Raw genomic sequence first — 24,228 nt, 5'->3', positions numbered from 1 at the left:
TACCCTACTACATCCCCTAAGGCTTCTAAATCATTTAGGGTTTATTTTCTACCCGTTAAACAGCAGGACCTCTGATAATGAACACTTTTTTTTTTTCAAGATAAGGTTTCTTTGTGTAGCCTTGGCTGTCCATAGACCAGTCTGGCCATGAACTCACAGTGATCCGCCTGCCTCTGTCTCCTGAGTGCTAGGATTAAAGGCGTGAGCCACCTCCACCCAGCTATAAGATGTTTTATGTTGTCCATCCTAAGTGAATGTGAACTTCGTTACTTCCCTTACTGCTTATATATTGCTGACCCTGCAAACACTTGGCACAATGCTAAACTTAGTCAGCAGAGGGTGCTGGAGGAACACTGCCAGGAGACGGACACCTTTCCTTTATCAGCACGCTACTCCAGCTTTGTGGGTGGGGGAGGTAGCTTCTCTCCTTCTGTTACTTAGATCTTTCAGTTCTCTTTATATGTCTTGGTGGCTAAAACCCATCTAGTCAATAAAGATCTAAACATTCCCTGTTCAAATTACTATGTGATTTCTATCCTGAGTGGATGAAAATACTCCCCTTAATAAGCCCAGTTCAGCTAGACTAGGAAGGAGAAAGAGAAGAAAGTTATACTATAAGAAACTTATACTTTAACAGTACATATACACTCTAAAAGTTTCAGATAAAATGTGTGAATATGTAAAACATTTTAAGAGAAAAATAGACATTGGGTTTACTTTTAGATATCCCTTAAGTATAACAAAATAAAGAGGCATGCTGTTTTAGCCCTGGCACTGCTTTCAAGCAGAAGACAGTAGGGCCTGGATCTTCAGCCGTCCAGGCAGCCTGGGCATTGATTAGTTATATGGAAAGGGCTTCTGGGTTCTTTGTATATCTGGACTCCAAAACCTCCGGAACCACTTTTAGAACCATTTGGTTTTCACCCTTTATTCAAATTGTACTTTGATAATTCACTCATCTTCCATCTCAACCTACTCTGGTTCCCACACCTCTTCCCAAAGCCTTCCCTTAAAAAATTGTATTATGAACACAAGATTAAATAGAAAATGTTTGTTTGAGTCTGACTTCTTCAACTTAATATAATTTCCAGTTTCATCATTTCCTTGCAAATGGCAGTTCATTCTGACTAAGTAAGACTACTGTGTGCATATACATTTCCTTTTCTCATCTGTTGATGAGTGTTCCCTTGAACATAAGTTCTGTTGGCCTAGAAATTTTGGTTTCCAAAGGGCCAGTGCTCCTTCCAGGAGACACAACAAAAATTCCATTGATCTGAAAGCTCAATACTTCCCCCTGGCCACTTTGAGTTTCTGATGCCCTTAAACGAATAGGATAAGAAAGGAATAACAGTGTTGGGAGGAATGGTTGATTCAGATTACAAAGGGGAAACTGGATTGTTTCTCCACAATGGTGGTAAGAAAGATTACATCTGGAATGCAGGAGATACTTTAGGGAATCTCTTGGTGCCACCATGTCTTGTGACTAAAGTTAATGGGAAACTATAACAGCCTAATCCAGGCAGGGCAGCAAAGGACACAGACCCTCCAAGAATGAAGATATGGATCACTCGTCTAGGAAAAGAGCCAAGACCTGATGAGGAGCTTGCTGAGGGTGGAAAAATACTGAGTGGATAACAGAGAAAGGTAGCTATAAATATCAGCTAAGGTCACGTAAGCAGAAATGAGGATTAAAATTGACATGTTTGTCATATTCTGTTAAGAATGTGTTTGTACAGATATTTGTTCTGTCTTTCCCCAGTTTCTTTATCACGGGCTGTAACATCAATTAAGAGAACATAAGTGGTTATCATATTTAAGTTTGAGAACGTTCCCTCAGGTGATATTGCCACCCATTCTAAAATTCATAATTTGTGGTTATATGAGGGATAGTTATATCAAATTAGGCATAATTATGACCTGGTTAAATATATAATGTGCTTGCAGTTGTGCATGGGATAATTATATCATGTTAGGGGTGATTACGAGCTGGTTGTTTTCATTTGGAAATTAAGCATGACATAAGGAGATGCAATTGTGTCAAGTTGACAAGGGGTGGACTTGTAGTGGCTGTTCTTGGTTACCAACTTGACTACATCTGGAATTGACTAGAACTCAAGCAGCTGGGTACAACTTTGAAGTTAAATTAAATTAAACATTTTTTAAATTGAACTGAATTGGATTTTTAAAATTAAATTTTTTTAATTAAACATTTGAAGTGGAAAAATACACTTTTAACCTGAATCTTTTGTGGTGCAGACATATATCTTTAATCCAGATCTTTTGAGGTGGAAAGATTCACCTTTAATCTGGGCCCCACCTCCTATTGCAGCCTATATAACCAACATAGAAAAAGGTCTTTTTTTTACCTTGCTTGTTCTTGCTCATTTCCAAGTTCATTCCTTCACTGGCATTAGAGCCTACTTCTTTGGGACTTGAGCATATACTGAAGACCAACTGAGACACTCAGCTTTGTAGACTGAACAACTACTGGATTCCGGGATCTTACATTGGAAGACAGCCATTGTTGGACTAGCTGGGCAACAATGACCTGTAAGCTATTCTACATATCTTCTATCAGTTCTGTTCATCTAGAGAAGTCTGATTAATACAATTGGGCATGTATGCTGATTCTATAACTTGGCTGTTGTCATTAGGTGTGTAGATATCTGACTTTGATTCCATTGGATATATACACAAAAGTGTACAGCTGAATCATATGTGTTTATTTGGTTTTTGGAGACAGGGTTTCTCTGTGTAGCCCTAGCAGTCCTGGAACTCAATCTGTAGAATAGGCTGGCCTTGAATTCAGATCTGTCTGCCTCGGCTTCCTGAGTGCTGGGATTAAAGGCATGTGCAATCACTACTCAGCCTATTTTTAAGAGCTTTTATACTAATTTCCAAGGTTGGTTACCTAATTTACATATTCAGTATGTATTGTGGTGTAGAAGGTCCTTCTGTCTATGTGTTGCTTTCATTGGTTAATAAAGGAACAGCTTTGGGCCTATAGCAGAGCTATAGGGGAACAGAGCTAGGCAGGGAAAACTAAATGGAATGCTAGGAAGAAGAGGCGGAGAGAGATGCCATGGATCTTCAGCCAGAGATAGATGTGCTGGAACTTTGCTAGTAGGCCATAGCCTCATGGTGATACACAGATTAATAAAAATGGTTAAATTAAGATGTAAGAGTTAGCCAATAAGAAGTTAGAGCTAATGAGCCAAGCAGTGATTTTAATTAATACAATTCCTATGTGATTATTTTGGGGGTCTGGGCAGCCAGGAAATGAACAAGTGGCCAAGCAGCTCTTTGGAACAGTATTGTTTAAGAGTTCTCCTATCCCCCACATCCTGAACGGTAAATTTTCGAAGAAACTCTTAAAATTTATTTTTAGATTTTCATTATTTATTATTTTATTATTTCAGTATTATTATGAGTGTTTTTGCCTGCATATATGCCTGTGTACTACATGCATGCCTTGTGCCTGAGGAAGTGGTAAGCCTCCATGTGGGTGCTGGGAATCAAACCCAGGTCCTTTGCAACAAGAAGTGACGTTAACCAGAGTCAACTATCCAGTCCCAAATTTGTCTTATTGATGACAGACATTATGACTAGGGTGAGACAGAATCTCAATGTAGTTTTTATTTGAATTTTCCTGACAGCTAAGACCATTAACACTTTTCATGTATTTATTGGCAGTTTATATTTCTTTTCAGAACTATTCGGTTTACCTGTCCATTACTGACTAGCTGGGTTTTTTTTTTTTTTTGAGTTTTAAAAATGTTTAGATACCCTTGGCAGTGGTGGCACACTCAGGAGGCAGAGGCAGAAGGATCTGAGTTCAAGGTCAGTCTCATCTAGTTCTAGGACAGTTAGAACTGCAGTGTTATGGGATAATCTTTTTGTACACTGTGAAGATGTATCTCTGTTAAGGCACCTTCTGATTAGTTTAATAAAAAGCTGAATGGCCAATAGCAGTAGAGGATGAGCAGGACTTCCGGCAAGAGAGAAAAACTCACGGGAGGAATCTGAGGCTGGGGGGTTTGCCAGTGAGACATGGGGAGTTGGATATACAGTATGAGTCATGTGGCAGAACGCAGATTAATATAAATAGGTTAACTTAAGGTATAAGAGCTAGTTGGGAACAAGCCTAAGCAAAGGCCAAAGTTTCATAATTAATAAGAAGTCTCCATGTCATTATGGGAGCTGGCTGTCCAAAAAAGTCCAACTACAATACAGAGAAACCCTGTCTTGAAAAATAAAACAAAAAAAGTTTAGATGCCAATGCTGTTAATGACTAGTAAGGACTTTCTCCCATTCGGTAGGCTCTCTTCTCTGATAATTATTCCCCATGATGCCCAAACTTCATTCAGTGTAATTTCATTTGTCAATTCTTGATGGTTTCTTGGACTAGAATCCTATTCAGAAAGTTCTGTGTCTGTATCTTTAAGTGTTTTTCCTGTTTTCTTCTGGTAGTTTCGGGTCTTAATTTCAGGTTTCCTAGCACCAAGTGAAGATGCTATCTTTTCTCCAACATATTTCAGCATCTTTGTTGAAAGTCAGATGTTTGTAGCTCCATGGGTCTATTTCAGGGTCCTCAATTCTAGGTCACTGTTGGTCTCTGTTTTTGTGTCAGCACCATGTTGTTTTTGTTACTACTGCTTTGTAGTATAATTTGAGATCGTGTTTTGACACCTGTAACATGCTTTTTGCTCAGGATTGCTTTGACAGCTTGAGGTCTTCTGTGCTTTCATATTAATCTTAGGAGTTTGCCATTGGAATTTTGATTGAGATTAAAGCAGTTCTGTAGATTGTTTCTGGCAATAGTCATTTTCCTTCTGCCAGTCAATGAATGTATTTTTTCCCATCTTCTAGTGACTTCAGTTTCTTCCTTTAGGGATACTGTTTTCACTGTAAAAGTCTCACACTTTGTATAGGTATATTTCTAGATTTTTCTTTTTCCTCTTCTGCAATTTTTCCTCCTTGAGACAGTGTTTGTCTAGTCCTGGAACTTGCTATGTAGGCCAGGGTGGCCTCAAACATCCTGCCCTCTTCAATTGCTGGAATTAAAGGCATGCACCACTATGCTTGCCCTGATTTTTTTCAACATGTTCATTGTCATTATATAGAAAAGCAACTGATGCTATCTTACAACTTTGATGAAAATGTTTATTTAGATCTAAGAGTTTTCTGGTGGTATCAGGGTCTTTTAAGAATAGGACCAGTCTGTAAATAGGGATAATTTGACATTTTCCTTTGCTGTGTGTACCCTCTATTTCTCTGGCTTAAGAATTCAAGGACTACAGTAGACAACAATGGAGATAATAGACATATTCTTCTTTTTAAAATTGTTATATTTATTTTGTGATGGCCCGTGCTTGTTATGGTGTGCCAATGGTCAGAGGACAACTCTCAAGAGTTAGTTCTATCCTTCTACAACATAGGTCCTAGGGATTTAACTCAGTTTCTCAGGCCCGTAGTAAGCATCTCTACCTGCTGAGCTAGCCCGATAACTAGTCAATGATTTCCTGTTCTTGAATTACAGGGAATGCTTTCAATTTTTCGCCATTAATATAGTATTTGTGATGTTTTCTGTATATAGTTTTTACTTTTAAATTTTTTATTATTTTCCATTTCCGTGTGTGATATGCAAGTGTGTGTACACACGTTTGCACATGTAGGCACAAATTTGAGTGGATGCAAGAACACATGGGTGCACATGCATGTAGAGATCCAAAGTTGATGTAAGGAATCATCTTCCATCACTCTTCTACCTTATTCATTGAGGCAGGACCTCTCAATCAAACTGAGTTCACTTATAATGCTAGTCTTACTAACTAGTAAGGAATCCCATCTTTACTTTCTGAGGCTAGAATTTTAAGTGGACCCAGATGTGCATGTGCACACACATCATTCCAAGGAATTTACATGAATTCCAGGGATCTGAACTCCAGTCCTCACACGTGTATGGTGAGTACTTTAACCATGGACCCATCTTCCTAACCCTTAGTTTTAAATTACATTTATTCTTTTTTGTGTGCATGTGTAGTCAAAAGACAACTTTCATGAGTTCTCTCTGTTGACTGGGTATATCCTGGGGGCTGAACTTATGTGGTCAAACTTGGAGGGAAATGCTGTTACCCGATGCTCTCTCTCTTACTATGGTAAGGTATGGTCTTTCTAGACATAGTCACTTCAGGACACTTGCCATGAAAGGGTTGAACTTTGTCAAATGTATGTATCTGTTGAGGTGATCATGTGATTTCTGTCCCTGATTCTATTTATGTACTAAGCTAATTTGCTGATTTGCTTATTTTGAATAATGCTTACATCTTTGGAATAAAACTAATTTGAGTGCCAGCAATAGTGGTTCACCCCTTTAATCCTAACACTTAGGAAGAAAGGCAGACGGATCTCTGAGTTCAAAGCCAGCCTGGTCTACAGCGTGAGTTCCAGGACAGTCAGAGCTACACAAAGAAATGGAACCCTGTCCTAAAAAAACATAAACAAAACCAAACAAACAACTAGCTAACTTGATCATGTTGTAAGATGTTTTTAAGGTGGTACTAAACTCAGTTTTCAAATACTTTATTGAGAGAATTTGCATCTATGTCCATACAGGAAACAGGCACTAACACACTAACAGCTGTGAAGAAAGGTCAACAGGGAACGGATGAGAAAAGTGTCACATTGTCAGGAGTCATACTTAAATCTGACTGGGACAACAAAGTGTTGGAAAATAGTGAGTAGTAGAATATAATATAAAGGGCAGACGGGAGGTAGATATTACATAGGATTACATGAAAATATCCTAGGGACAAACTTTCCAGAGAGCAAGGACAAAGAATAACCTGAAGCCATGACACAAACAACCAAAGTGGCAATAAACTGAAAATAAAAAGCAATTGGAGCCAGGCAGTGGTGGCACAGGCCTTTAATCCCAGTACTTGAGAGGCAGAGGCAGGCAGATCTCTGTGAGTTGGAGGCCAGCCAAGAGCTAGTTCCAGGACAGACCCCAAAGTCTGTCTTGAAAAAAATTAGAGGCTACCTCAAAAATATCCATGAGGCAGAGGGCAGTGGCCTTGGGAACTAAAATCTAATACCTTGCAAGGCTGTGTAAATGATTTGAAGTAATAAGGATTTTTATATTTATTTGGTACACATAAAAATGTTTACTCATTTACTCCTAATTAGAAGAAATATAATCATAGATCTATTCTGCCTTTTAGTTTTTCATTCTGTTACTGAAATTGCTAAATTATTTCTACTAGATAGTGGGAATAAAGATAAGCTTCATACTAAATGTGAATGTATTCCCCAAATACCTTTCAGAGAATCAAGCTTTTATAAATTCATTTTTATAAAAATATTTTAAATACAAAATACATCTCTAAACTCCAGCTTAAAAGTTCTAATAAATGTGTGGAATGTTTTTTCTATGAAAATAAAGATAAAATAAACATATACTGATTAAAACATGCTTAATCTCAAGATGATATAGCATCTAATCAGCTAAAAATCTTAAAAACTCCTTTGACCCCAGTAATTTCCAAACACTTTTAACAATATTACTGAACAATATAAGGCAAAACATTTATAGATGAACTCAATTCTGAATATAAAGGTAAGTTAAGGTAAAAAAAAAAAAACACCACAAAACCCTAAGCTAAAGGCACAAGAGTTAATACAATGGCTTAATGGACAAAGTGTAAGCTTAGTTCTTTCCTGTTCTGAGATAAAGGTCTCAGTTAGTGAGAGAGCTGTTGTTTCATGAAGCACTTACATGCCCAAGGTCCTTCTGACATATTATTTCATCCCCACCCCATAATACTGTTATTTAGTCTAAGAACTGAAGAGAAATGATCTTGAGTTCCAAATGGGAAGCAAGTTGGCCATCTTCAAGTATGCCTTAGAAGGGGTACTCACTATCTGATAGGACCTGATGCAATGAACCTGAGCCATGCACACACCTCTGTAACTCAGAAAGGAAGTCTGGATTACTATGGGATAGATAAGTAATCCCTGACAAAAAGGTCCTTGAAGCAATATAAAACGCTTTCATTACGAAGCAGTTGTGATAAAAGTCAGATAGTGGTGTGACCTTCGAGCAAGGAGAAGATTTTGAAAAAGACAAGATTATAGCAATTTAAATAGTAATGTTCATCTAGGCTGGGTGACCAGTGAATTCCTAAGATCTACCTGCTTCTTCTACCTCCAATGTTGTTATTAGACACAAATAGCCTTACCTCTGACTTCTTTACCTAAATACAACAGATTCAAACTCAGCTGCTCAAGCCTGTTTTTTCCCACTGAGCCATCTCTCAAGCCCCAAGTGCTACTATCTTGTAACTAAGAAATTGTGTTTATAGACAGCATTTGTGTTAATACTTGGCAATACTCTCAATGATTTTATCTCAATATCCTAATTTAATATGACTTACAACTTAGTTTTTAGAAAAAAAGAAATAAAACAAATTACTGGCTTTGCTAGTTAAAAAACCCTAACGTTACAAAACTTTCAGATATACTTGTGCCTGAGAGTATATGCCACAGCTTTTTGTTAGCATGCCATACATCATAAACCACATACACAAACCCATTCTTCTCTGATACCCAGAATTTATATATTGTACGGCAGCACATGACAGGAACATTTCTCTTGTGGCCATATATAACAGCAAGTAATTTACAAATTCAATAATCCAAGAGACATTAGGAAAGAGTTCATCTCCTTTGAAGATACTAAAGTACCCGGAACAAGGAAGAGTGCTGTATTAAAGCAAAGGGGTTAAAGGAGTTTGAATTTAGTAAGCAATTTAGTCACAAAGAATGGGGAAGGGAGGGTATTGGAAATCACTTCTTTTGTAGGCAATAGAAATTCCCTACAAAATATAAAGTTCTAGGGAATAATTTTATTACATTCATTTCACTTTTAAGTCTTAAGCTTTTAAAATAAGTAACATTTAAGACAATAAGACTCATAAAATTACTTACTCTTTGTACTCTCTCCCTCATTCTTAGAATCCATGAAATCACCTGAACGCATAGCACACATAATCTTCTGAGCAACAGTAGAGAGGGGTGTCTCACAGAGATCAAAACCTACACATGCCTCATAATTTTCCATTTTCATAAAGTCCTAAATACAAGATAAGTACCCATATATTAATTTTAAGACTTTAAAAGGACTTACATATATTTTCATTTAAAAGGTATTAATAACTACAGGAAACAGGTTTCGATTACTTAACACAAATAGGATGAAGAAAGAAGTGAGGCCTGTTGGTACAAACTGAATTAGGAAGCTGAGGCAGAAAGACATAGTTCAAGCCTGCCTAGGCTACAGAGCAAGTTCGAGGACAGCTGGGCAGATTAGTAAGACCCAGTCTCAAATATTTTTAAAGCTGTTTTATTTTTATTTTTTTAAAAGAAAACAAACTATCTTTTTTCATTTTACATACCAATCTCAGTTCCCTCTTGCTTGGTATGTATAAACCCTAGTCTTGATTCCCAGCGCTACAAATCAAATCAAACCAACCAGAGGCTCCTTTGAGAAATAAACATATAGGGGCTGGAGAGATGGCTCAGTGGTTAAGAGCATTGCCTGCTCTTCCAAAGGTCCTGAGTTCAATTCCCAGCAACCACATGGTGGCTCACAACCATCTGTAAAGAGGTCTAGTGCCCTCTTCCGGCCTGCAGGCATACACACAGACAGAATATTGTATACATAATAAATAAAATGTTTTAAAAAAAATAGAGAAATAAACATATAAAAATAATTTCTAATTAACCAACTATGAGGTAAGCAGTTTAACTCCTCCTCAGTTCTGAAAGCTGGCTGCTATTTTCAAGCATATAACTCTGCACTACGGTAATTAAACCTGACCTCGGTCATCAAGGTAGACAAATAACCTGCCACTTTGGGACTGACAAGTCTCTATTGGTCCACGGGCTGAGTAGGTGAAGGTTTAGTGGGTGGTACAGATTAATTATCTGCTTCCTAGCTAAATTATCTGGCACCCACCGGGAAAGCAGTTAACCGTTTCCCACATTATTTGAGAAAAGAAGAATTTAAATGCCTTATCTCTGGATATTAAAATGAACAGCTGACAGTTAAATTGTTTTGGGAGGGGTTGTTTTGTTTTTGAGACAGGGTTTCTGTTTAACAGCTCTGGCTGTCCTAGAATTTTATTTGTAGACCAGGCTGGCCTTGAACTCAGAGATCCACCTGCCTCTGCTTCCCAAGTGCTGGGATTAAAGGCATGAGTCAGACTGGCCTTACAGTTAAATCTTATGATAAAATTTAATGTTTTTTTAACTATATTAGGCTCACCTAACGAAAATAAATTTACGTAACATGATACAATAACTGACAGAAATGTATTTGCTTGATAGATTGTAAAAATACAGTGCATGGCCACTTTCTATCTATAGTTATACCCTGAAAATATCCATAAAACTATGTGAACCATAAGACAAAGGTAAAGAATATTCTTAGAGGTATTTCCTATAGCTGAACTTAAAATATTTATTATTTGACACAGACATATCATAAAATGAACTCTTTGGGAGCATTTGATAAAATAACCGATAGGAAATTTCGTGTGGTGGTATACACTCATAATCCCAGCACAGTCAAGTCAGGATCATAAACTGAAGACCAATATAGGCGAAAAGATTTAAGACCTTACCTTAAAAACAAAACAAAATGAATCTATAAAAAGAAAAAAATCCAACTAAAAAGCCACTTCAAATCTTAAATAATTGTCCAACATTTTCTAAGTGATTTAAATATATATCATAAACCCTTTAAGCAACCATTTGTATATAATTTTGAAACTTATATTTCAAATTTCATTATTTATGCTATAATCACAGTGGTTAAAGCTCTAGTACGGCCACCAGAACCCAGCCCCTAAAACAGAAATGCTCAAAATTTGTGGTACAAGCAGACACATTTAAACTTCCAAAGATTACAACAGAAAATTAGGGGAAAATACTTCAGCAGAATTTTACTTTAGTCAAACACAAGACTTGGCTATTGAATATACAATAGTATTACTTTACCGACAGAGGATAAAATTCCAAACCCCAATGAAACTACACATAGTATGGAAATCTATGTACCTGCTAACTATCAGGTATTGAGTGACTGGTAAAAAAGGTCAAGTATGTAGCATACATACACTAAACAAAGGTATAACACATCCTAGGTGGGAGGTTTCAGAGTCCATGACATACAACTTAAAACTTTACTTCTGAAAAAAAAACTTTACTCCTGTCATTTTTTAAAATTATTTTCAGATCACAGTTGACCTCAGATAACAGAAACCTTAAAAAACAAAACCCCAAATTCTACAAAATTTTGAAATACCCAACAGCAGAAAATGCCAATTTAAGGAAATTTAGTTATACTTAAAACATTTGTATAGCATGTTTTTTTCCTGCAAGTAAAAATTTGACAAGATAAAGTGGCACCAAGCAAACAGTGATGAGAAGCACTTGGTAGCATGCCCGATGTGAGTTCAAGTCCAGTCTGGTCAGTCCATGTTTATACAACTTCAAAACCAATGTCACAAACTGAACATCCCTTAACTTAAATGAGTGGAACTAAAGTGCTTCAGATATTTTAATTTTTGTATACAATTATACATTTTAGAGATAGAAATGAAGTCAAAATGTGAAATTCATTCATATTTCAGACAAAATTTTATACAAATAAGACTGAAGGTAGCTTTATAACTTAGTGTATGTATTTTATGACTGACAAGCCATGTAAGATCAGATGTAGAATTTTTTTTTTTTTTTTTTGGTTTTTCGAGACAGGGTTTCTCTGTGGCTTTGGAGCCTGTCCTGGAACTAGCTCTGTAGACCAGGCTGGTCTCGAACTCACGGAGATCTACCTGCCTCTGCCTCCCGAGTGCTGGGATTAAAGGCTGCGCCACCATCGCCCGGCTAGAATTTTTCATTTGAGAAACATTCCAGTTGCTTAAAAATACAGGTTCAAATTTTGGAGTATTTAAAATTTTCATATTAGGGAAGTTCAACTTGACATTGAATCTATTCAAATAAAATGTTCTGTTGATCTTAAATTTATAACCCTAGTAGCACTGAGGCTGATGACGTGGGTTAATCTCTGCCACCAAGACTGACGACCTGATTTCCATTCCCAGAGCTCTTGTGGTAGAAGAGTAACACAACTCCTCCAAGACGCTCTCACCTCCACACATGCGACATGGTGCACACTAATTACTGTACACGACTGCACATATACCCATCCCTCCCCACACACTAAGTAAATGTCAAAAGAAAAATTAGTAGTGTTTATTAGAAATAGCATCCTAATAGTTAAAAATTAAAACACAGCAGGCATAGTAAAGATTCAGTTTTAGAAATCTTCAGTCTTTAAGATCAGGTCTTAATCTTTGACTGGTTTTCTAAATTTTCCACAACATCTTTTAGATAGTCTGCATCTTTGAAAAAATATACATATAATTCTCTTTCCACTTGATGCAATTTATTAGTTGCCAAAAGTTTTCTTTTTGTCTTCACATCAGCAAGAATATCCGTAAGGAGATGATTTAGTTTATTCAACTTAGATTCAACTCGATGAACATGTTCCATTAACTCCTGAAAAGGGGAGAAAAAAAAAACCTTTATTTCAAGAACTTTATCACTAACACCAACTAGAAATTTAAAAGGAAATTCTATTAAATGAAAAACTTCTCATAATCACAATAAAAAGCCCTGTTAGTCTGGAGTGATGACACAGACTCTTAATATAAACACCTGGGAGACAGAGGCAGGACGATCTCTTAGTTCTAGGATAGCCTGATCTGCACAGTTAATTCCAAACCAGCCAGGCCTACATAGTGAGATCCTATCTTTAAACAAAGAACTAGAGAAAAACAAAAAGAGGGCTGAACAGATGGCTCAGTGGACAAAGGCACTTGTTATCAAGCCTGATGACCCAAGTTTGATCCCCCAAATCCACGTTTGAAGTAAACAGTAGACTCCCAATTGTCCTCTGATCGACAGGTGTGTGAGCCTTCACACACAAAAATAAATAAATGTAATAAAAAATTTAAAAAGAAAAAAAAAACAACACTTAACAGGCTGGGTGTGGATGGTGCTCATGTTTACAATACCAACAGTAGGAAAGGAAGGCTGGATTGCTCTAAATTTGAGGCCAAACTGGGATACACAGTTTTTTTCAGATCATAACATTCTGAAACAAAGATGCATTTTATCATGGAGGCCATTATGTGGTGGTTTCTGATGGCCAAGCACTCAGATCTGTAATCCCACCACTTGGAGGCAAAGTAAAGACTGTTACATGTCTATGTAGCAAGTTCTAGTCCAACAAGGGCTATGTGGTGAGATTCTGTTTGGAACCAAACAGTTTTCCCTAATATTCTTGATGTAGAAAAATGTGTCAATTATGAATCACAGAACAATTCAGAGCAATTAGGAATTAACCATGAGGCTTTATAAATATTCTACTCATTTTAACTGGCTTGTTTTTTCCCCTTTAAAATATACTCAAGAGTAACACAGTGATGGACCAGAGAGGCACTTCAGTAGACAATGACATCTACAGCCAAGCCTGACAACCATAGTTCAATCCTTGGAAAGATATGGTAGAAAGAAGAGAACCAACTACTATAAATGGTCCCGATTTCCACCTGTGCATCATGACACTCTCACATAACACACAAATAAATGTGATTTAAAAAAAGAATATGCTGACAATGGCACAGGGTTTTGACCCTACTTCATGTTCTGGCTTTGTGGGAGCCTAGCCAGTTTGGATGTTCACCTTCCTAAATATGAACGGAGGGGGGCAGACCTTGGACTTTCCACAGGGCAGGGAACCCTGCTCTATGGACTGGAGAGGGAGGGGGAGAGGAGTTTGGGGGAGCGGGAGAAGGGTGGGAGGAGGGGGAGGGAAATGGGAGGTTGGGAGGAGGCGGATACTTTTTTTTCCTTTTCTCAATAAAAAATAAAAATTCAAAAAAAATTCAAAAAAAAATTCAAAAAAAAAAAAGAATATGCTGAAAAAATGTCTACCAACATCTAAAAGACCAGTTACTGGGAAACATGTTTAAAACAAAAAAGTTGGGGAATTCCATTAGAAGAAGCATGTACCAATAAGTACACACAGAGATTTTAAAACTGACGAGCAATCCTCTCTTTGCTGAAATAACAAGTTTTCTTCCCTAATAAAAAAATCATATCATTTTTATAGTGGCTGAAAACTTTACTTTCAAATTATGTACACAACATTCAAAATTATCTGAATACGCATTAGTAGTTACAAAAAAACCATAAGGTTTTGTATGGTGGCATATGCCTATAATCCTAGAACCTGGGAGATTGTGAGTTGGAGACCGGCATAGGCTATACAACAAGACTCTGTACTCTAAATAAAAGCATTTATTTTCTTTTATAAGGAACATTATTTTATTTATTCATTTATTTAATTATTTTATTCATTCATTTACTTACTTACTTATTTTGGTTTTTCAAGACAGGGTTTTTCTGTGTAGCTTTGGAGCCTGTCCTGGCACTTGCTCTGTGAACCAGGCTGACCTCAAACTCACAGAGATCTGCCTGTCTTTGCCTACCAAGTGCTGGGATTATTAAAGGCATGTGCCACCACTGCCTGGCAGAACATTTTTAATGATTTTTTTTTATTTGAATAAGTATTTTTGCTTGCATGTGTATATGTATACCACATGTGTGCCTGATACCCACAAAAGCCAAGGATCTCAGAACTCCCCCCAGAGTTACAGATGGTTGTGAGCCACCATGTGGGTGCTAGGAATGAAACATGGGTCCTCTTACAAGAGCTAGCTCTCTGGCCCTTTACAATAAGCATATTTTTAACAGCATTTTAAACTTCTTAGGTAAACACTCACCTGATCACAGAGCAATAGCTGGTTCCCTCCGTGATACAAAGCATCACAAAGCATGTCCACATCATTATTCAGTTGGGACAGAAAGAAAAACTGTTCTTGAGTAGATACTGCCAATTGATCTTGTATCTGAGAAAGATCTTGTTTCAATTTCTCAGCCACTTCTTCCAAGTGTTCATGGGTTATAAACAATTCTTTTTTCTTATTGTCTCCTTCTAAAAGTTGATAAAGCCTAAAATATAAAATTAAAGAGAAAAATGTTCATGTTAGCAGTTTTCAAAATTATAACCTACCATATTGGGTCATGGATAGTGATAGCTAAGTAACAACTGAAAAGTAGTAATTTGTGTGTTTCTAATATTGAGCAACTGAAACATCACAAATATAATACTATTTCAGAAGAGAAATACCTGAATTTGAGCATATGATACAACCCTGTCATCCCAGCACTCAGGAAGCTAAGGTAGGTGCATCATAGGCTCAAGGTTACAGAGCAAATTCAAGGCCAGCAAGATACTATCTCAAAAAGATAATTCTTTAAAAGAAATATCTAAATTTCCAGTTTCTCCATCTTTCCTATTTTAGACACAAACTTCACTTTTATTAGTTTACTTCAAAGCAAGCTTCAGTGATACATCCCAAGAAAACATTTCTTTTATAGAATACACCTATGACATAGCAGCAGCAAAAATGACCAATAAATGCCTATTGGACAAGATTGTGGTAGGATTAAAAGAGAAAAACTAAAAACGTAAATATTGTAAAAGGTAAACAATTAAGAGCTATATAAATAGCCATTAACAACAAACTTCCTACTTTAATTTGTTCAGTATTTTGATTGGTAAAAATCTTGATAATTGCTGGGCAGTGGTGGTACATGCCTTTAATACCACCACTGGTATTAAATTGGGAGGCAGAGGTGTGTGGATCTTTGTGAGTTCAAGGCCAGACTGGTCTACAGAGCAAGTTCCGGGGCAGGTTCCAAAAAGCTACACAGAAAAACCCTATCTTGAAAAACAAAACAAACAAAAACAAAAACAAAACAAAAAAAATCCCTGATAATTAATAAGACCATTTCACTTAATGGCAGAAAAATCCATCAGCCTATAAGTAAGACAAAAGAAAAATCTAAAGCAACATGTCACACCTGCCTTATAAAAAGACATTATATCTTTTACTTATACATATACCAACATATAGCTTCCTCTCTTCATACACCCAAATCTTAACAGACTATAAAGGTGGTTGAAATCCAAAGTTGCCAATTACGATCTGGAGAATATAACCACACAATTACACACTAGCACGTTTACACGACTATGATGTTGATGGCAAACCGTAAAATTAAAACAATGAGGCAACCCTAAGTCATTCAATTTACTAATAAACAAAATGATTTAACGTATATTATTTCCTGCAGAAAAATGAATAGGATACAAATTATGTGTTTGTGTGTGTGTACATGTGCACAGGGAAGCCAGGGGTTGATGTTGGGACTCTTCCTCAAATACTCTGTCTCATTTTTTACCGAAGTCTCTCACAAACCTGAGTTCACTTATTCAGTGAAACTGGCTGGCCAGCAAGCACTTTCTCCTCTACCTCTCCAGTGTAGAGATGACAGGAGTGTGTCACTGCAACTGGCTTTTTTATGTAATTTCTGGGATCAAATTCAGGTTAAGTTTGTACACAAGTACTTCAGTGACTGAACTATCTCCCTAGCCCTGTCTCCCTGCCAATCCTTTCTTTCTTTAAAATACAAAGTCTCATTGTGCAACTCAGGCTGCCCTAGAATTCTTGCTATGTAGCCCAAGCTGACCTCAAATTCAAGATTCTCTTGTCCCAGCTTCCAAAAAGTATTAAGGTATAATATTAAGATATAATCCCATCACTACACAGGATTTAAAACACAGGTGTTTGCTGAACATTCATTTTCTACAGTCCACGATGGCTTCAAACATACTATCTTTCTACACCAGCCTGTTAGGTACTAGGATTACAGATATGAGTCACTACACCTTACAGAATACAGACTTTTGAAGTCTGTGTTCTTTAGTCTTTTAATTTCAGTATCTTGGTATCATCAATTATTTAGATAACCAGGAAAGGCTAGCTTTCACTTTGAGTGCTCTACCTTACCAGACAGGGAATAAAGTCTTCCGCTCTATTACCACCTTCCCCAAACACAGTCAGTATTGTGTCCGGCAAAACCTATGATATAAAGCTGTATTCAAATGTCCTGTCCCAAATCTAAAATAAAGTAAATAATGGTGTCTAAATGGGAGTAAATGTTTTATTAGTTTATTCCTACAACTCATTGACTTCAGCTCTAAAGTGGCTACATTCAGACCTAACATGAACAGAAAGGGAACCAAAATTGTTTAAGATAAAAGAAAAGCAGAAAGGCCAATCTAAGTACAAGTAATTTCTTAAACCTTTAAAAATTTCTGTTCAAATTCTCTAGTATCTTACACAAATAAAAATTATTAAGAAAGCAATGACATATGCATACCTATGAGTAGAATAATCTTTAGTGTTGATGGGAGTCCTGGAGTTTAACTGCTCAGATGCTGACGGATCCGTTAACGTTGCTAATTGCTGACAGAACACCACGTTTCTTTGACTAAGTTGTTGAACCAAATTTTCAAGTTGCCGATATGTATCCCAATGTCTTCTCAACTCAATTTCATATGATAACTGTACAAGCTCAAATGATGCCTTCTGCTTTATCAACTGATTTAAAACTAACTCTTGTCTTGCTGTATAGCAATCTTGTTTAGCAATCTGCAGATCAAAATCTCCCTTTACAACCGGCATGTTCAATAACTGGGCGTTCTCTTTTACTACAGCAGGCAAAATTTTGTCTTTCATATGAGTGATTTGTTCTTCAAGTTTTAGAATCTCACGGTTCAAGCTAGAAATTTTAGCATCCAAATTTTCTTTACCAACAGCCTACAAAAAGAAAGCAGTAACATTTTAAACTGTAGGTTTAAATTTTTATTTTAAAATTATTTTCACTTTTTTTGTTTTAAGTGGTCAGATAATATGCTCATTGAATAAAAAGTAACTTATTAGTATAATCCAAAACTAATTTTAAAAGGGAAGATATTGGACTAAGTCAAGAGAAAAACTTCAGTGCTTTCACATTAAATATGCATGCAGTAATAGCTAACTAGGAGATCTATTATCTTGATCATAACTTTATCGGCATATTAGTCATTGATAGCAAATGAAGATTTTAGTTTTTCTTACAACTATCTCAATAGGTATTAGTGTATCAGCTGATTACAGCACACACTTCTTTTATTATTTCAAATTTTCGTCTCTTGCAGTAACTAATTTAATGCAGGTATTCATTCCAATTCAGAAAAACCTACATTTTTATTCAATTATCTGATGATTATTAAGAAAGCAAGCTTCCAAAGAGTACAGATGAATAACTGTAATATATCTTCACATTCTCAACAAGAGGAATTCATTCCACTGAATCCTGTACTTTTGACTTCTCGTCAGAGAAATGAGGCAGAACACCCACAATCAAGCAAGTAGTCTCTTTGACATATATCATAAATGGAAACCCCAGTTTAGTCTATATTTGAAATGACACAAATTTCAAGTTCATAGTGCAAATTAAGGCATTTTTGTTCAGAATTAACCAGGTAGTATGACTGAAGATAAAATTACTAAGTTCTGGCAATATATTACTAAGTTCTGGTAATATGATTAATAATATTTTTGTATGAAATACACGCTGTAAATAAGTACTGAGAAAACATAAAATTAAATTTCACCTTTCTAAAGTAGTAGCAATATTAAACCTTATGTTTCTAACAATTACAATACAAATTCAATCTTATTTCTTATATTTACCTCACTGGTTAGGCTATGAAGATTCTCTTCTGCCCATTTTATACTTGACTTCATGCTCAAATTACTTGCTTTCAGGTGTAAGATCTGTTGTTGGGCACAGATGTATGCTACCTGCAGCCTAGCCATCTCCAGTTGTCTCTCCCCAAGGATTTCTTCATTTTCACAAATAGATGGTGTTTGTATATCTAAGAGTTGAAAATTTTCTTCATTTGAAGTTTCAACTACTTCATGTATACCCTGAAAGAACTGTTTTTTGGTATATAAGGTTAAGGCTGCTGTGCTTTGCTCCTCTTGGCTTATATATTTTTCCAAGGAAAGTTGAGATAAAAATACCATTGGATTTGTCCCTTGACCTAAATTAGAATTTCTGAAGAATATCATCAAATTATTAACTTCATCAGTAAGAACCTGAAGTTCATTACTAAGTTTAGTGTTCACAGCATCTAGGAATCCTTGACTTTGTTTTAGCTTCTTAGTAGCTTCCTCTTGTTTAGCATTTAATGCCAGAGATTTGTAACTAGTTTCAGAAGCCATTAACTGGTATTTATTCCGTTGCTGAATTTTTAAGTTATATAATTTCTGCAGCATTTGAACCTCATCTTCTAATTTCTGTATCTCTTTGTCATCCAGTGTAGGTGTCTTCAAATCAAAAGTTTTACAGGTTCTAAGAACTTCATCCAATGCCGTTCCTTCTAGGATGGGCTTGCCTGATCTTTGAAGAATGCTGAAAGCTTCCAATTCTTTTTCAGACAATACATTCTGTTCATTAACATTTCCACAAAACCATTTCAGAAATGACTGATCTTCACCAGCCTCAAACAGCCAGTCAAAATCTTCTCCGTTAAGAGTATCAGCTTTAGGATAACCAATTTTTTCCAATGTTTCCACAAACTCCTTTCCACAACTCATGGTTTAACTACCCTACCCCTGTTTCTTATATTTGATATGAATCTATGGGAACTGTCTTTAAGAACTAAGTTCAAACAGAAAAAAACATGTTTACACTAAGTCCATGGAAGAAGGGGGGAAATACAATCTATAGTGTCCTTTCCTAGAGGGGAAAAAAACAAGTGTTAGAGTACAAATAAGTCAAATGCACTTTAAATACAGATCATTTTATCAGATGCCATCAGGAAACTATTTAAATGAAAGGCAGATGCAAGTTCGTTATCTGATGAAAACAGAGCAAAACACACTGCAACAGTAATGAAAACCCTATTAGTGAAAATATAACAATAAAAATCTTATTTTTCCAATGACGAAATTATTTAAAATGCACTATATTTTGTAAAATAATAGTTGTTTCCCCGTCGTTTCTAGTTTAGAAATAGAAATATGCCACTTTTTAAAAGATCAACTGAATATTTACATCAATCAGCATTCATCGGGTTCAAACGACTCAATCTCCAGACATAACCAGCCTAATGCAGAGAAAACCAGGGCAAAGTGACAAGTTTCAAAGTAGCCAATCATCAAGCAAAAAGTATTATTTTCACCCAGCGCACAACGATCCAAGACTTCAGCAAACGAAGGTCAGTGGCAATGGCAGGCTGTAAAAATCTCGATAAATTTGACACTCTGATAGCAAAATCTCTGGGTTAGTTTTTGTTTGTTTCTGGAGTAACCAGTTCCGGCACTTAGGATCCCTAATAAAACACACCCACAAAACCACAGAATTGCTGTTTTTAAAATATACATAAAGGGCCGGGCAGTGGTGGCGCAGGCCTTTAATCCGAGCACTAGGGAGGCAGAGGCACGTGGATGTCTGTGAGTTCGAGGCCAGGCTGATCTATAAGAGCTAGTTCCAGGACAGGTAGGGCTGTTACACTGAGAAACCCTGACTCGAAAAGCAAAACAAGCAAACAAAAAGATGCATAAAGGAGAGGGACATATTTTGGGTTTAACGCTTGCCTAGTATGATTGAGGCCTTGGGTTTTATCCGCAGCACTCGGGAAAAAAAACAATTTACCAACCCCAGCCGGATGACTGGCCACGCAGCCTCAGGCCCGGCACGAAGCCTCAGCCTCCCGAACACCTCTATCGGCTACCCGCTCCTCAAGCTGGCTGCAGGAGGGTAGCGGCGGCCCCGCCAACGCCGAACCGGAACCCCCCACCTCCGGCTACACCAGCGGGCGCTGTCAGAGACCTCCAACCGCGCGCGTCGCAGTGCCTCACGGGAGTGCCGGGACGAGCATGCGCAGATAGCAACAGCGGTAATATCTGCGCAGGCGTGGTATCGCGGAGAGGCTGAGGAGGAACAGCTGACCTGCCCCACCCACTACCTGCATGGAGCCAAGAGCCCGCTAATTGGCTCTCCTGCCCATTAACTCCGCCCCCAGCCCGCCGACCTTCCCGTTAGGCTCAAGCGGAGCGGTTTCCTCGCTGAAGACTCCGCCCTCTCCCCGCCCCGCCCTGGAGTTGATGTTTGGGGTTCTTTGGGCTGAGCGCTGCACAGCGAGCCAGGCTTCTCTCGTTCAGTTAGGCCTCCTAGGCTAAGGATAGCTCTTAATCTTCGACACCTCTAGGGATCAGAAGCCTGAGGCCGAAAGACCCCTCCCCGCGGCACGGTGACCTAACGGGTTGCTAGCAACAGATCTCTTGCTGTGCAGGATTATTGGCTATAGATTCTTTTACAGTAGTTGTTTAGCAAAAGTTCTTAACTCCCAAGGCCTAGCTGACTTCCTCCACGATCCCATCTTCAAAATGTCAAACTGGAAAGCACGTAAGTTTGGAGTGCTGTGGAAGGAATGCATTCAACTCGAAAGTACAGACATTCTGAGGCTGCTAGGATAGCCACAGTCGTTCGATGAAAGGCAGGAAGCTGAAATACGGCTAAGTGAAGCAAGCCTGATGGCTTATGGTCCCAGAAAACTGCCCTTTGGCATTGGTAACAACGTGTTTGTATGGGACGGCATTTGTTCGTTTTTTTACCAAACTGCATTTACCAATCTCTTGTAAGATGACATATAAATTTGCAAGGTGTAAGCTTTGATCATTAGAAAACAGTACTCCCCTCCTCCGGTCACAAATGAGGTGGTTTATCAAAGTTCTAGGCTAGCTGTTACTAGGTAGAATTCTTTCTGCATTGCCCCCCCCCCCCAACTTATCTGTTAAGAGTTATTTATTTATTTATTTGAATAATGTTATGAGTGCTCTGTTTGCATGCATGCATGCCTTTATATCAGAAGAGGGCATCCTGTCATTGCTAGGGATTGATCTCAGGACCTCTGCAAGAGCACACAGTGCTCTTAACCGCTGAGCCGACTCTCCAACTCCCTGCTTGTTTGGTTTTTAAGACAAGGATTTCTGCATGGCCCAGACTGGGCTTCAATTCAAGATCCTCTTACTTTAGAATCCCCAAGTGTTATAGGTGTGAATTACGCTGCCCAGCTCTTAATGTTTTTAAGAGAGAAAAACTAACAATCTAGCAGATAATTAATTAGAGTTAAAGACATTTACTATTAATTCTTGTTTCACTTTTTAATCTTCCTTTTGAAAGCCAATAAAATCTCAGAGTAAATAAAATCAAACATTACTGGGGGAAAGTTCTCAGGATGGTGCCTAATATGGAGTTAGGAAATCAGGGAACAGGCCCAGAAGGACCCCTGGTGTCAAGCTGGAGGTAGGGGCTCAGCAGGGAGCTGGTGTTGAGTGGGTTTTGGCCAGAGGAAGTGCAGGCAGTGCTTTTGGAAAATTTTGCTGAGGAGGCAAAGACCGAGAGAAAAAGAGCCAAATGACACAAGATGGGGGGGGGGGGGGAATGCAGGGCTGAGAGGGTTTTTTGGTTTTGTTTTGTTTTAAAGTGGGAGGAACTTGGAGATATTTATAGATTGTGAGGAAGAACTCAGAGGAGACAAAATTAAAGATGGCAGAAAGACAAAAGGCCACTTTGCTCTGGATGAGGTCCCCCCAGAGCAGGAGGCACAACCCGGAACCCTGGAGACCTTCCAGGAAACCCACTTTTCTTAGTGACTCCTGGGCAGTTCCAGGCCCCCAACTCTCCATTTTGAATTACTTATCACAGCTATTTGTTTGAAAGGTGTTTGTGAGGCCATAAGAAGTCATAAGAATATAGAGATTAGAACAGGACCGGGACCCTGACTACAAACGACAAACAAAACGGGGTTAATTATACAGCTCTGGGAAGTGTTCAGGGAATTGGATTGGAAATTTAAGAAGGCAAATATGTTAAACTTATTTCCAAGACAAGCTTGTTTTCTACTCAAAATCAGTTGTGGTTTTAATGGGGTCAAAAGGTAAGGGAAGCCAGGAGCTGATCTCGCCTAAGCAAGCCTGTGAGAATGTCACTGGTGAAACAAAGCTAACTGCAGCGCCAGGAGGGACAGTCTTTGCTGCTTGTCTTTTCTACTTCTTGGCTGAAGTTTTACTCTCCTGTCATCAATATTTAAAAAGTAGTGTATGCTTTAGATAGTATATTTTCAGGCAGTTTTAAAACTTCATATACAACTGTGATGTTAAAGGTTGATTTCGGATGCAGTTTAATGGAAGTGAAGAGACCTATTCTCCAAACAACATGGAGATGGGGCTGTTTGGAAGCAAGGGAGTGACCGCCTCAGACATGTATTAACTTGATTCTACATTTTTTTTTCAAATACAAAAGGTCTGAGAAAGCTGGCACTGGACAACTCAGGAATGGGTAAAGGCAAGGGAACCCCAGGAGCTGGCAGAACCCTGGGGGCTGTCAGCCAATGAGATGTGGCCTGGCAGCTTCTTCCTATTGGTCTTGTTCTTCCAGAAGAAAGCTGACTTTCCGCAGACCGTGGAGTTGGGAAGGGGAGATTTCTTCTCATTGTGTTTACACTCATGTGAGAAAGGTGAAAACTCAGTACCAAACTGAGGAGCATTTGAGTCAGCACCACCAGGAAGGGGTAGGGGCAGGCACCTTTGAAGCTGGAAGCTGATAACAAGAGGCCTGGTGGAGTTTAGGGGCCAGAGCAGTCCAGGACCTTAGGTAGGCTGAGAGGCTCATATCTGTTGAGGGAGATTGGGATAACAGCCACTACAGCTCCCCTCCCAGGCCAGTGGTATAACTGGAAAAATCCAGAGCTCCTGTGCTCCAGCTGTCTAGCTCAAGGCTGGAAAAAGAAGCTATGCAATGTCCCGCTAGCGATTAGTCTATGAGTCCACCACCTAATTTATGCGGCCAGAATCTCAGCAACAATGTGACAGATAGGGACAAAGGACTCGGGGCTCACTTGCAGAGGAGGCTGGGCTTGAACTAACCATGAGATCCAAAATGAGATGGTAAGGACAAAGGGCTAAGTTGAAGGTAGGCTGGGCTGAGGGAAAGGGCAGGAGCTAGCAGGCATTTAATTCTAGGGATTAAGGGAGGGAAGAACAGCAGGGCCATCTTGGAGTCACTCTGACTGCCAAGAAGGAAAGTGGGCAAGTGTTCAGATTCATGCAGGGGTCTCACATGGGGGCAAGC

At 38.2% G+C, this 24,228-nt stretch overlaps 2 protein-coding genes across 3 annotated transcripts in view; both read right to left on the bottom strand.

Moving 5' to 3' along the window:
* Positions 1 to 20,864, bottom strand: part of Poln (DNA polymerase nu) — a 151,520-nt gene extending 130,656 nt beyond the window's left edge. Inside the window, exons 1-2 of the mRNA XM_075943934.1 lie at positions 20,753 to 20,864; positions 8,989 to 9,133 (exon numbers count right to left, since the gene is read on the bottom strand). Coding sequence (XP_075800049.1) covers positions 8,989 to 9,127 — 139 coding nt within the window. The 5' untranslated portion in view covers positions 9,128 to 9,133; positions 20,753 to 20,864. The remainder of the gene's footprint in view (positions 1 to 8,988; positions 9,134 to 20,752) is intronic.
* On the bottom strand, positions 10,981 to 20,972 carry Haus3 (HAUS augmin like complex subunit 3). Of its 2 annotated transcripts, none has more exons than XM_075943936.1 (5): positions 20,894 to 20,972; positions 18,780 to 19,830; positions 17,422 to 17,861; positions 14,916 to 15,144; positions 10,981 to 12,624 (listed from the first exon to the last, which is right to left on the bottom strand). In XM_075943936.1, exons 2-5 carry the CDS (start codon positions 19,686 to 19,688, stop codon positions 12,406 to 12,408), a joined length of 1,797 nt encoding a protein of 598 aa, XP_075800051.1. In that variant the 5' UTR covers positions 19,689 to 19,830; positions 20,894 to 20,972; the 3' UTR covers positions 10,981 to 12,405. The 2 variants fall into 2 exon arrangements, with proteins under 2 accessions (XP_075800051.1, XP_075800050.1); XM_075943935.1 differs by lacking the exon at positions 20,894 to 20,972 and adding an exon at positions 20,753 to 20,887.
* Positions 20,973 to 24,228: the final 3,256 nt, after the last annotated feature.

This window comes from Microtus pennsylvanicus, chromosome 12, assembly GCF_037038515.1.
Source record: "Microtus pennsylvanicus isolate mMicPen1 chromosome 12, mMicPen1.hap1, whole genome shotgun sequence".
NCBI lineage: Eukaryota > Metazoa > Chordata > Mammalia > Rodentia > Cricetidae > Microtus > Microtus pennsylvanicus.
Note: the sequence above shows the minus strand (reverse complement) of the source record. Positions and strands in the feature narration are given on the sequence as shown.

What these genes read in the sequence shown, in the direction of transcription:
- Haus3 (XM_075943936.1), bottom strand. Translation starts at nt 19,688, where the DNA reads ATGAGTTGTGGAAAGGAGTTTGTGGAAACATTGGAAAAAATTGGTTAT. An exon ending in TTCATAGCCTAACCAGTGAG is followed by an intron (nt 17,862 to 18,779) that starts GTAAATATAAGA and finishes TTCTTTTTGTAG; the next exon opens with GCTGTTGGTAAAGAAAATTT. An exon ending in AAAGATTATTCTACTCATAG is followed by an intron (nt 15,145 to 17,421) that starts GTATGCATATGT and finishes TTTATATTTTAG; the next exon opens with GCTTTATCAACTTTTAGAAG.